The following is a 13,945-nucleotide window of genomic DNA, read 5'->3' on the forward strand; positions in this document are numbered from 1 at the left end:
AGTGAGCAATGTCCTCTGTGGGAGCAGCTGAGGCCCAGGTGGGGGTGCTGTCTGGGGAAGTTGTGGAACTTTGCCATCCTGGAGGAAGCTCACTGGGGGCGGCCTCTGAGAGTTATAGCTCACCCTCCTCTACGTCTCTGATTCCTGCTCTCTCTGCCACACTTTCCCCACCATTGCAAACACTTATCCCCCTGGAACTGTGCGCCACTTCCTTACATGGCTTTTGGTCATGGCATTTTATCGTGGCAACAGAAAAGTAGCCGGGACATCCAGAAAATCTGTATTTCTTGGTCTTTAAAAATACTGTGATCTGAGTATGGTGATGCCACCCGTAATCCCAGCATGGACTACTTTGAGTTTGGGGCCAGCCTGGACTACATGGAGATACCCTTCTCAAAACCTCTAAACAAAGGAAAACAAGACAAGGAAAACTCCAAATTCAAAAGAGAATTATGACTAGAAATGGGATCAACAGGGAGAGATGGGAGCAGAGGGGGGAGGGTAGCAGGGTGCCTTATACACATCCCGGGAACAGCACAACGAAGCCTGCTGTTGATACGACCACTCATGCTAATTTCAAAAAGCCATCCATCCAACTTGAGGCCTGGGCTCTAACCTGAAAGTCCCCTTCCTGCAGTCTCACTTGTATGGGACCAGAAAGCACTATGTGAGGTGCCAAGCAAGGGGTGCAGTCAACAGACCTACGGGCTGTGACATCGATGAACTACGTCACTGACGAGCACAGCAGCTACCCTAAAGGTGCAGTCACAGCTCTCATATCCTTTGGTAACCAGTAGCTGTCTACTTGCACTTAATGCCCACTGAACAGGAGGGAAATCATGCCTGGTGCTAGAAACCTAGCCAGCCACCTCCCTACTAACCACATCCATCCCCTGGAAACAAGGCCATCCATCCATCCATCCATCCATCCATCCATCCACTCATCCATCCATCTTCAAAGAGACAGCCCCGGGTGTTTAACATTCTGGGTTCCCCTAGTGCTTATCTGTGAGCACAAGGACCTTTGTGCCCAACACTGAACAATGACAATGTCACTATGCATGCTAGTGTGGAGGGGAGAAAGTCCCTCCTATACTTAAAGAACTATGAACAGGCAGTGATGGCCCAGAGAAGGAGAATCAGGCACCCCATGGGCTAGTGTCCTAAATGGTTAAACAGTTTGTCCATCTCCCTTCCCCCACCCCATGCCACAATATCAAAGGAAAAGAGCCAGGTTATTTGAGAAGGCAGTAGGGGAGAATGCAGGAGGGGTTGGAGTGAGGAAAAGAAAGGGCAGAATAATGTAATTATGTTTAATTTAACTAAATTCACAGGCTGGAGAGATGGGTCAGTGGTTAAGACACTGGCTCCTAGTCCAGAGATTCCTAGCACCCACATCACAGCTCATAGGAGTCAGTTACTCCAGTTTCAGGGGAGCCATCTCTCTCTTCTGGCTTCTGTGGGCACTGCATGTGTGTGGTGTATAGATATATATGCAGGCAAAACACCCACCACATAAAAACAGAAACAAACAAGCAAACCCCCCAAACAACAAAATATCAACAAAACCAAGCCTTTTATGGATGGTGACAGGCTGAATCAGGAAGACACTATCATTAGATGACTGGTAAATTTTGATTCCATCTAAATGCCGGTGGTGGTTAGGTGGTCATTGTGCACACTGTGGACAGTTGGTCATTGTGCACATTGTGGACAAGTGGTCATTGTGCACATTGTGGGCAGGTGGTCATTGTGAACCTGGACACGCTGGGTTTACAAAGTAGGATGCTCAAAGGTTCTCCATCTCAGGTGCATTTTCCCTTTCCGTTTGGTCTTTATTGACTATTCCAGTGAAATGGAGATAGAGTCTCATTGTGTGCACCCCTCTGGCTTCAACGAGTGATGGTGGGTGCTCTCGCCTCAGCCTCCCAGTGGCTGGATACCAGAGCTGTGTGCCATTAACTTTATGGTTTAACATAATTCTCAATATGACATTTATGCTATTTGAGAATTTCATTTATGCATACTGTGTATATTTAGTTCACGTTCACCCTCACCCAGCCCTCCAACTCCCTCTGGATAACCCCAGCTTTAAGTCCTCCTTCTTTTTTTCTTTTGGTAGCCCAACTAATACTGAGGCTAAATAGAGCTACTGGTGCATGTGTGGGGGTAGGGCCATCTACGATAGCATGGGAATATGCTAGTGGCCATACCTCAAAGGAAAATGACTTACCTTCTCCTAGCAACTACTCCAAAAAGAAGTTCCTCTGACTGAGGGTGAGCATAGCACAGGTCTATGGGTGTGCATATGAACATTTAGAAGGCAGCTTGGCAACTTGACAGGTTAGCGTACAGCAATCAGGTTCTCCCAAGTCCTATGGGCTCTATCCATGGGCTTCTGACTAGGTTTATGCATGGTGCCTGGCATGAATTCCTTCCTGTGAATCAGATTCTAAATCCAGTCAGAGGTATTTGGCCTCCCCACCTCCCATTTAATATCTGTGCCATTATTTCACCAGTGAGCAAAAACCTTATTTTATTCTATTTTTGATACTGGCCTGGATTTCACTATGTAGATCAGGCTGGCTTTGATCTCAGAGATTTACCTGCTTCTGCTTCTTAAGTGCTGGGATTAAAATTTGTAATTTCTGTCCTCTCCATTCTCTTCTGCTGAGTCCAGCTTGACCATGTAAGGGACAGTATGACATGGTTTCCTATCCCTGGAACAGAGCCAGCAATGTGGGCCTTCATGAGTGTTGATGATTGCTATGGGCATAAGGCTTGTTTGTATAATAATGTACACATTTTCATGTTTCTCCTTTGAGGAGTGTTCCCTCTGCCAAGGTTAATGACTCCATAATTAGAGACAGCATGAATCCTAGAGGCGAGGTCCTGTCTATGTTTTAGCAAAATGGTAGAATGCTGTGACCTTCAGGACAGCCCTTAAGGCTGTGGGAAATAACACTGAAAACATGAGTAGAGAAATTTCTCAACTATCCAAAATATAAAGATGCAATATGAATTGTATAAGGAGCATCACAGATATAAAGGGACAGAAGCAGCTGCACCGTGAGCCAGCCTGTTAGAAAGATACAAAGACATACAAAGGTAGGCAGATTCCTGAGTTCAAGGTCAGCCTGGGGCAGAGGGAGTTTAGATCCAGGACTGGGTGTAGTAGGTATGGTAATTCCATGGCAGGGTCACATCCAGCTATCTTATTGTCTGTGCTTACTGTTGCTGTCTCTTTCTAAGAATTAAGGGTCTGGGGTCATGGGATGCTGATTCATGAGATAATCAAAAGGGAAGCTGGAGTAATGACTGAATTGATAAATAAAATAAAAAAATCTCTGGGCTTTTGATCTGTAAGAGATGAGCTATACAGAATTTTTTTTGAATAACAGGAGAGAATTACTTGAAGAACTGTCCCAAGCAAACATAGAGCAGTCTGGAAAGCTGTTTAGAGCAGAACATAGGTCACCAGCTTGGACCCATGATTTGACTTTGAGTCATTTGTTTTGCTTCTCTCAAACACCTCTTCTCTGAGAACTCCCCAAGCCGAGGCTGGTCCTTGACACCTCTTCCCTCCCATCTCTTCTCCTCCCCTCTTCTTTCTCCCGTCATGTACTCTCTCCTCTTCTCTTTCCCCCTCTGTTCTGTAGTACTGGGGATTGTAACCCAAGGTTGCAGGTATGCTAGGCGATTGTTACATTATTGCCATTTTTAAAATCATGAGTTAATACAATGCCTTAACATTTTAAGTCCCAGGTAAGAACTGGGAGAAGCCAGAACCAAGGACACTTTAAAGTGTGTGATCCAAAGTCTACCAGGGAGTTTGGATGGGCTCCTAGAACATGTTTATTGCTCCCTTATGTGAACTCAGGCTTGCTCCCAGTTTGTCACATGACACGCAGCAGAGTTAGTTATCTTCCCACAGGGAGAATGATGAGGACAGGAGGCAGAGGTTGGAGAGGTACTTCTGGGATGGGGCCTCCATTTGTGTTCTTGGCCATAAGCTGGAGATCTTGTCAGAAGGAAGCCTTGGTTTCTTGCTCCTGTGAGCGAGTGCACCTGCTTGGAAGGCTGAACTCAAGGGTGGGACTGAAACTCCAGTCCTGACGTTGATCCCTTCAGGCGAACAACTCTGAAACCAGATCTTTGGATTTTCAGGGTGGAAATGGTTCACGTCTATTACAATTCCATCCCATCTCCTACACGATTTTAGGGATACCTCCTCAGAGCACGGTATGTTGCAGTAAACAGTGAAATCTACTTCCGCCTTTAAATATGCAGTTGTCTCCAGTTGGGACACCTGGCTAAGGGACCTCTCATCAAAAGGCAGATCCACCTAAAACCATGCTAGAGTGCTAGGAGGAGACACAGACCTTTCATCCCTAGAGTTCCTGCCCACAGTGCAGTTGTTACCATGACACTGTCTGCGCTGAGCCAGCTCAGCTCAGTGTGGCCTTTTCTCTCTCTGTTCTGTTGCTGCTTTTCTGGGCAATGGCAGAGATGATTTAATGTTTGTCCCACCCATGGCATGGGCTGTGACCAACCCTGGTCATGTGGTTGGTGATCCTATGCCATGGCATGGGCTGTGACCAACCCTGGCCTATGGTTGGTGGTCCTGTGCTGTGGCATGGGCAGTGGTCAGCCCTGGTCTATGGTTAGTGATCCTATGCCGTGGCATGGGCGGTGGTCAGCCCTGGTCTATGGTTGGTGGTCCTGTGCTGTGGCATGGGTGGTGGTCAGCCCTGGTCATGTGGTTAGTGATCCTATGCCATGGCATGGGCAGTGGTCAGCCCTGGTCATGTGGTTGGTGATCCTGTGCTGTGACATGGGCAGTGGTCAGTCCTGGTCTATGCTCTGCTCTCACTTCTGTGGTCACTTGGTGGGAAGGAAGGTGGGTAACAACGAATGGCTGCTCTCTTCTTTTGCCAGTTATTTTTTTAGAGATTTACTTACTTTTAATTATGTGTATGTGTGTGTGTAGCATGCGTGCAGAGTACAGAAAAGGGCATCAGAGCTGGCGACAGGCTCTCGGCCTCTTTTGCAGCCTCTGTCTCAGTGACCTTACCTGAAGCATGTGATGATCTGCACGTTAGAGAAAGACGTGTTAGAGTGCAGAAGCACGCGGCCACGGCTCAGACCCCGTTGTGACGCAGTCTGGGCGGGGCTTTCTTTTCAAGCCGTCTTGTTCTCTTTTGGAATAAGGAGAAAGTATGGTGCCGAGTGCCCCGGCCCACAAAGTTCTGGAAGCACTACCGAGTCTGTGGTAGCTGAATAGCATCTGTCACACTGTGGTGGCAGGGAGGCCAAGGCCGAGGGACTCGTTGGGCCGTTGGCCAGCGCTGTGTGCTGCCAGCCTTGTGCAGCTCTTCCTGTGTCAGGCGGGTGCCAGGCTCCGGTGAGCGGGCACATGTGGGGAAGGCGCATCAGCAGACTCCTCTTCAGACTTTAACCTTGAGTCTGCAACAGAGATGCCCACGAGGGCATGCTGGCCCGCAGTGTTTTAAGTCTAAAAGAGCTACTAATTTAAAAGAACCAGGACATTTCACATCTGCTTTCTGGCTTTTCTGTCAAGAGCAGACCCAGGCAGCAGCCACCTCCTGAGTCTGGTGATCGTCCCCAGTCAACCAGAGCCTTCCGCAGCCTCTCCTCATTAGTGCCCCTTGTGAGCCCCTGACGACTGTGCCCAGCGACCTGGCAGGAGGGGCAGTGTAGAGGCTAGTATTCCATTTCCATTCGAGCTTCAGTGAGAGCTGAGAGTTTTCTAAAGAGAGCTGGGGTCTGGAGGTCGTCTGTGCCGTGTTAACACTGACAGCATTGTGCTCGTTCATTCCACCAGGCACTTGCACTGGCTTGTGACCTCTTATCTTCCCGGGGGAGAAACAGGCTCGGGGAGACCAGGGGACTTGGAGGCAGGAGCAGAACGTGGAGCTTGCTGTGGAGTGGACTCACAGAGGCTCACTCTTCAGGGCCCCGAGTTTGGTCTCCTCTTCCGTCATCCCTCTCCTCTTTCACACCCCTGTCCTCCTCTCTTGTTTCTGGAGACAGATCTTACTATGCGTCACCAGCTGGAGCTCACTCTGTAGACCTGCCTGGCCTGGAACTCATGGAGACCTGCCTGCCTCCGCCCTCAGTGCTGTAACTGAAGCTGTGTCCACCATGCCTGGCCATCTCCCCTCTTCCTCTCCCATTTATCTCCCTCTGTAGATCTGGCTGACTCCGGGGAGATGTTGGCTCCCCTGACTCAGCCTTGTGTGTGGCTTGAATTAGAGGCCCATTGGTGTGAATATTTCTCAGCTTAGACTCAAGCCTACAAATTGTTCTATTAACTCTTAGTAACTATAGTTTTTTTGAAAATAACTTGTAACTTTGAGGTTCTATCTGAAACTAACACTTAAAAGCTTTTGAAACTGTCCCGTTCACAGAGGCTCCGAGATGCTCCATTTGGCTGTGCTGCACTCCCGGAAGCTCTGTGTCTACTCCGTCTCAGGTAAGAGGACTCTCTTCTCCTGTGGGATTTACGTCACAAGCTGAGCGCCTGGTGGAAGAGCGGATGATATCTCAGGACTGAATACAAAGTGTTCATGTGAGGATTTTCCAGTCTCCAGCCATTCTATTCTGTACATTTCTTGGCCCACTATTCTTATGTGCTGTTGTTTTTATCAGAGTCTCCTATAATCTCGTGTTGTCAGGAATGTGGGTCTAGAGTTGCCTGTGACTGACTTCAGGAGGCTCCAGCTTCTCAGGACCCCTGACGCTCAGCCATGGTAGACAGGTGATTAGCCGTGAGTCAGACAGGTTTGAAATGTCTTTTCCTTGGTCAGCCCTAGGTGTTTCTTTTTTAGTTCCCATTTCCTGGCTTTCTGTCCTCACTGAGTCAGACCTTAAGACACTTGAGTTTGAGGCAAAATTGGGTCCCTGATGTGGTCCTGTAGGTACAAGTTTGGTGTGCAGTCTGTAGTGTCTTGATTTTTAGCATTTTGGCCCTCATTAAAATTAAGGATATTTCAGGGGCAAATGTTGTTAGCTCTTAAAGGCAGCCTTGGTATCTGGGGGCATGGTAGACAGTGGAAAACAACTACAAATTGATGTGTGGCATTGGAGCAGGTGACGGTCACTCATCTTTATTGACTGATGGATTGATTTTTGAGAAAGGATTTTACTAGCAGTGCAGGCTGGCTGAGAGCTCACCGTGTGGACCATGTGGCCCTGCTGGCCAGCCTTCCTGTCTGTCTTTGTGTCGCAGTGCTGTGGTGACAGCTGTGGGCCACCTTGTCCTGTGGCAGGGCTTTCGTTGTTGCCCGCTTCTGTCACCGCTGTCATCTGCCTTTATCAGAGGTCTGACTGAGTGAATGCCACTGGTGTCATGGTGAAATGTGTTCTGAGGTGGCCATGGGGATGCATGCCTACAATCCCAGCCTGCTGAAGCTAACACAGGGGTGTGAGAGTTAGAGGCCAGCAGGAGTTACAGAGAGAAACCTCTCTAGAGAAAAAGTTGCCTTTTCTAGTGAAAGGACATGTATTTAGTATATAATAATAATAATAATAATAATAATAATAACAAAATGATATAGGTTACTCTATTTTGTATATTTAGTGCTTGGTTTTTTTCTCTTTTGAAGACAGGATCTTAAAAAAAAAATCATCTTGGGACTACAGAGATGGCTTATGGGTAAGGACACTGGTTCTCTTCCGGGGGACCCAGGTTTGATTCCCAGCACTCACATCATGGCTCAAAATCATCTGTAACTCCAGTCTCAGGGGATCTGATGTGTCCAGGCATCCATGAAGTACAAAGACATACATGTAGACAGTACACCCTACACACAAAGCAAAGCTTAATAAATAGAAAACATATCATTATTATTTATTCTTCAGCAACTTCATACATAATTACGGTGTTTGTAGATCATATCCGCATGCCTGAACAGAACTGAGTCTCCCCTTCCTAGTGGCCATCAACTGCCAGTAGCTCCAGAGCCACGAGTGGGGCCTCACGGGCCCCCTCTGTCCGTGCTGGAGTGTCGACTGGCTTCGTCTCCTGTAGGCCTCGTGCTGACAGCTGCAGCTGCTGAGTGCGTGTGTGTGATGGCCCAGTCATGTCTAGAAGACAGCATTTCATAGCATCCCTCACACTGCCTTTGGCCCTAACGGTGGATCTGCTCCCTTGTTGGTGATATTTCCTGATGTAGGGAGGGATAGGATACAAATGTCCTGTTCAGGGCTGAGTGTCACTCTCTGCGTTGACTAGTTGTGGAGAGGATCTTCCTTCTTATGCTCAGGCTGACTTTTAACTCACGCCGTGTTTCAGTCGGGCCAGAGAAAGGGTGAGAAAAGAGCCTGCATCCAGCTCTGCCGTCTTAGAGCTGGGCACAGACATGTCCCCTCTGCATTCCATAATTGTGTTAGCTGGACATGACACTTTACTGTCTGGTTTTCACGGGCTGTGGAAGAGAACTTGCCCCTAGTTAGTAACTCCCTGACCTGAGATAATTCGCTCCTTCTGGCCCTGTGGGGATTCTAAGCAGGGAGGTAGATAGGACGCCGAGCCTTCTGTGGCCATTTTACTTACGGCTAGCAAGACGGGAGCCGATTAAGTACCACAGACCAGGGACACTGTGTTCGTGCAAGAGCTCAGTAAAGAAACTCGTTTAGTCACAGTTTGGGGAAAACTGGTGTCCTTCTTAGTGTTGAAATAAGAGAGATTTGCTAAGGGAATGGCAGGGTTGTTGCTTTTTTATCCTGTGCATTCGTTTAAAAGCTTTATATTCCCTGGAGACCAAGGAATTGTCCAAACCACATTTCCTTATGCCCACCTGACTCCCCTGCCTCTCATTTCTGTGGCCTTTTGTAATATTAACAGGCTGACAGTTCATGTGATTTTCATGGCTTGGCTTAAATTCAAAAGCATGGGGAGTTAACGTTTTTTGTTCTTTTGGTTATAATTCTTTCTTTCTTTTAAAGATTTATTATATATAAATACACTGTAGCTGTCTTCAGACACACCAGAAGAGGGCATCAGATCCCATTACAGATGGTTGTGAACCACCATGTGGTTGCTGGAATTGAACTCAGGTCCTCTGGAAGAGCAGCCAGCGCTCTTAACCACTGAGCCATCTCTCCAGCCCTTGGTTATGTTTTTGAAGATTCCAGGCTGGACTCTGAGCTAGCTCTCCCAGCCTCAGGGTAAGCATGGGTACTTGTAGCTAAAGTGGATGTTGAGTGTTGGAAGTGACAATGTCAGCTGCCTCTGACATTCTTTTCCCACTGCCCCCTCTCTCCCTGAGCTCTTTCCTGTGCACCCTTTCTTAGTTTTGTGGTATTGAGGATTGAACCCAGAGCCTTGGCCTGCTTTCATGAAGCTCTTTTGTAGTTGACAAGCTTCCGAAACAGACTTGGAGTGAATTCAGTCTTTGAAGTAATTCTCTTGGAAGGTTAGTGGGTGGATTTTCCTGTGTTGGATACCCTGTCTTTCAGCTTATATGTAACATCTGTGTCTCGATGATCTAAAAGTTCTGGTTCTTTCTACTTTCCTTCCCTTACTTTCTGATCTCTGAATAATGTAGCCCAGGGTCAGGGGGCCTCAGACTTGTGATTCTTGTGCCTCGGCTTCCTGGGTTTCATGATTCCAGGTGTGCACCACCACATCTGGCTTATATTATTTTCTGATGGGCCTTAGTTTCTGAGCTGAGATGTTGGAACTTAGTTAAAGATAAATCTTTAAAGGGTGTGTGCATGTGCATGTCTGTGTTTGCATGTGTGCATATGTGCGTGCCCTTGGGATCCAGAAGGAGGCACAGATCCCCTGGTGCTGGAGTTGCATGTGGTTGTGAGCCGCCTGATGTGGGTCCCCTGTAGGAGCAGCCAGTGCTGTGCTTGTAACTGCTGAGTCCCCTTTCTAGTCACAGGTGTTTGAATTCACAGCGATTGTATTCTTTTAAATATTCTTCTCCAAAAGTTATGTATGTCACAGTAAGCGTTTACAGGCATCTGACTTCTTGTTAGAATTTTGACGATGACCCTTGGAAGGGAAGAAGAGGTTCTCCTTTATTTTTCCTGTGCTCGTATGCTCTGACTAGGGGATGTATACTTACTGTGTGTGCTCTGACTAGGGATGTATACTTACTGTGTGTGCTCTGACTAGGGATGTATACTTACTGTGTGTGCTCTGACTAGGGAATGTATACCTACTGTGTGTGCTCTGACTAGGGATGTACACTTACTGTGTGTGCTCTGACTAGGGGATGTACACTTACTGTGTGTGCTCTGACTAGGGGATGTACACTTACTGCGTGATGGCTCTGGGCTACTTAAGCATTTCTAGATTGCTTATATAAAATCCCATTGAAAACTTGTTAGAAGACCTATAATTTGTTTCTTTTTCCTTTAATATTCTTGGAAAAATTTTGGAGATATTTTAAAACAGATTTTCTTATGTAGCCCATAATCATATATAACTAGTATATTCAGCCTATATATCTTATATGATTTATTTTTGGTAATACAAGTAATTTTAATATTTATGTCATGATAATTTTCTAAAAAAAAAGGCCAGAAAATTTAGATTCTTAAATGTTACCTTCATTCCAAAAAAGTTATTGAAGGAAAATAAGTTGTCTGTATTCTCTGCAATTGCACCATTTTTATAAAAATTATTTTAAAAATATTTATCTATTTATTGAGACAGACCATCACTAGTAGCTCTGACTAGCCTGAAACTCACTATGTGGACCAGGCTAGCCTTGAGCTCAGAGATCCTCTTGCTTTGGCCTCCCTCATGTTGGGATTAAAGATATGCCCTCTCTTTCCAGCTACACTGAGTTTTGGGTGGTATTTCCTTAATTTTGGAAGTTTATCAATGCATTTGGCATTCTGTTTGAACCCGTGTTCTAGTGACATTTTGATATCTGGGAGGAGAAAGTGGGGGCAGGAAGGTGTGGTAGTGTATCCTTGAGTAATGGAGGTTTTCTCGCCTCAGCTGAGCATAAATGGCGTGTGTTGGGGGCTCAGAGGGTCTAGGTTCCTGGTTAGTCAACAGCCACTGCTTTAGGACCTGAAGGATGAGTTTCAGAGCATAGGCTTTTAGAAGGAAGCTGCGTTATAAGAGAAAGGAAGCAGGCCAGGTCTGTACCCCAGAGGCTGGAGGGGTTAGGAAGTCCTTACTGGCTTGGGAGGATGAACAGGTCGCCCAGTTGTCCCATCCATGAGGTGGTCATGTGTCTCCATCCTGGTGTCTTGGACTATGGCTTTGGATGGCCTCACACAGGTATCCGGTCTCATTTAGGTTGCTATGTAAGAGGGGAAAGATAAAAACAGGAAGCCAGAAAGAACGCACGGCAGTACCCTTAGCCCTTGCTGTCTGTGGCCTCTGACAAGGGCAGATCTTGGGATAGAGCCAAGTTGTTTCCAGCTTCTGCTTGAGCCTGGACTGACTGATGGTGAAGGCCAAGAAGTGGAGTTGCTGGCCTTGGAAGTCCCTCCTCTACCTGCCTGGCCAGTTTCTTTTTCCTGCTTCAAGTTTAGGCTTAATTTGCTCAATTATTTACCCTGAATCTTGTGCTTCCTAATATGAAATCTTAAGTTTGTCCCACCTTTGGGCCATTTTTGGCTGCTGTGATTGGTGGAGGCTACTCCTTTGTTGGAGTTTGTTGATAACTGTTAGATTGTTCTCTGTTTCATAGGAACTCAAGGAGCTCTCTTCAGGCCGACTTTAATATTAATTCTACACAGCCTGACCCGAGTTCAATGCCAGTGGGTTGTTTCTTTGGCATAGGCAGTACTGTGGAAGCAGAGTTAGACACAGTGAGCAGGCAGAGCGAGGCCATGTGCCCCTACACTGACAGGCAGGGAGCTGTAATGGAGCCAAGGAAGTCGAGTTAGAATTGGAGTCAGAAGGGCCACATACCAGCTCCCCCACTTTCCAATGCCGGACTGAAAATGTGAAAAGTGTAGAGAAAGAGAAAAAAACCACAAGTATTTCTTCTATATAACGAAGGCTCCTTAGTGGAGGTGTTATGCATTATATTGGCCAACGACGGGTTACCAAGAGAAAACCTATAGCACGTGCATTATAATATGTATACATAGGAACATCCAATATGTCTGACTCCAAAGCGTGGTTATGCCACCGGCTGCTAAGTGCTCACTTCCTGCCGACTGGACGTCGTGCATAGCATCTTCCCATGGGGGGTGGGGCTGCATGTGGGTGCAGCATGGCATGTGTAGGCCGGCTGCCTCTGGGAACTTCTCTGGGAGCCGGAACTCTTGTTAGGTCCATGCCGCAGCTTACTTAGCTACTTACACTTTTCTGTGTGTCTGACTTAGGCATGATTGCTGATTTTCTTGGCACCTTAGTACTTTTACTATTTATTACCCTGGATCGCTTTTACACCCATATTTTCCTGTTGTACTGGCGTGTGAAAGGTAACCTTCTAGGGCATGGGGCTGAGTGGCAGTGGCTCACCTCCTGTCCTGTGCTGCTGCTTTCCTCTGTTGGAATACGGTAGGTGCATTCACTTCTGCAGCAGCACGAGAGTGAGTGAGGAACGGTGGGACTAGAGCAGAGCCCAGAGACAGGAGAGATTCAGAAAGCTCCTCTGTCGGGCATCAGTGCATCAGTGAGGCAGGAGGCAGCAGTACAGACAGCAGCGCAGCAGCACAGGAGGCAGCAGCGCAGGAGGCAGCACTTAGTGAGGAAAATGAAGTGTGGGGTGCAGGAGTAGCTCCACTGGTGGTAGCATATTGTTTGCGTTGCTTGACTGTACACTGTCACATGGTTTTGGTTGAAGCTTGGTTGTGGTTAGTGGAGATGGCTCCTGAGTTAGACTCACAGTGTGTTGATGGTTTGAATTTAGCACACTCTTCTACCTTCTAATACCAGACCGAGAGAGGTGAAGAATGTAGAGAAGGAAGCCAGTTCTTCCATCTACCTACGTAAGGCACCTAGGTGAGGACCTTATGCATTAGATTGGCTAGAGACAAATTACCAAAGGGGAAAGTTTTTAATGTGTGCATTGAATATGTGCGTGTGTCTGATCCAAGAAGGTGGTCATGCCATTTGCTGTGTAGATCCTTAGTTTCCTGTAGATCTGAAACCATACAGGGCTCAGTTTTGAAGCAAAGGAAAGAGAAAGTGTATTTAGAGAAGTACCGTGGGCCACTGATCAGGCATAACAGTAGTGACACAAAAGATGTCCATTTCAGCTTGCACACATGGGACATACACCCACCCAACAAATAAAACCAACTTAAAAACTTAAAGAAACTGTACTGTGCAGATTCAGCCTCGGCTTTCTGCATCATGAGTTAAGCTCCCCCCTTCCTGGCACAGGAGAGACTCCTTTATACATGACACTCTGACTTTATGGTGCATGGCTGTAATTCTAGCACCTGTAAGGCAGAGGCCGGATGAGTGGGTTCAAGACCAGCTCTGCCTACAGAAAGGCAAACACACAAACCCAGGACGCTTAATTTAAGCTCTGTTTTTAGAGACTCAAGACCAGATGCGAAGGAGTGGCGATGGCTTCTTCTTTGCCGCCATATTTTATTCTTCTTTCCATCTTTCACTTCCTGCCTCTGCCCTGTCGTTCCTCTTTCCTCCTTGCTCTCCTTCCTCCTCGCCTTCCTCTCCCTCTTCTTTGCTGTGTTGTCCATAGTGGTTTTAAACTTCTGGACTCAAGGCCTCTTCCTGCCTCAGCTTCGTGAGGAATACCTGAGATTATAAACACCTGCCAGTGTTGACATAATCCGCGTTTAGGAAGTAAGGAAACGGTTTATTCTGAGCCCTGGTTATCTGATTGTTATAATAGTCTTAGTTAGGATTTAGAGATCTGTGACGAGACACCATGGCCATGGCAACTCTTATAAAGGAAAACATTTAATTTGGGGCTGGCTTACAGGTCCAGGGGTTTATATTATTAATCAATTTTTTTGGAAAACT

The 13,945-nt window shown here is 46.8% G+C and overlaps 1 protein-coding gene across 1 annotated transcript in view; it reads left to right on the forward strand.

Annotated features, from left to right (window-relative positions):
- Bbs9 (Bardet-Biedl syndrome 9) overlaps positions 1 to 13,945 on the forward strand; it is a 405,125-nt gene that overhangs the window by 27,137 nt on the left and 364,043 nt on the right. The window contains 1 exon segment of the mRNA XM_032909494.1: positions 6,432 to 6,496. Within this exon segment, the coding sequence (XP_032765385.1) occupies positions 6,432 to 6,496 (65 nt within the window).

Source organism: Rattus rattus, chromosome 8 (assembly GCF_011064425.1).
Source record: "Rattus rattus isolate New Zealand chromosome 8, Rrattus_CSIRO_v1, whole genome shotgun sequence".
Lineage (NCBI taxonomy): Eukaryota > Metazoa > Chordata > Mammalia > Rodentia > Muridae > Rattus > Rattus rattus.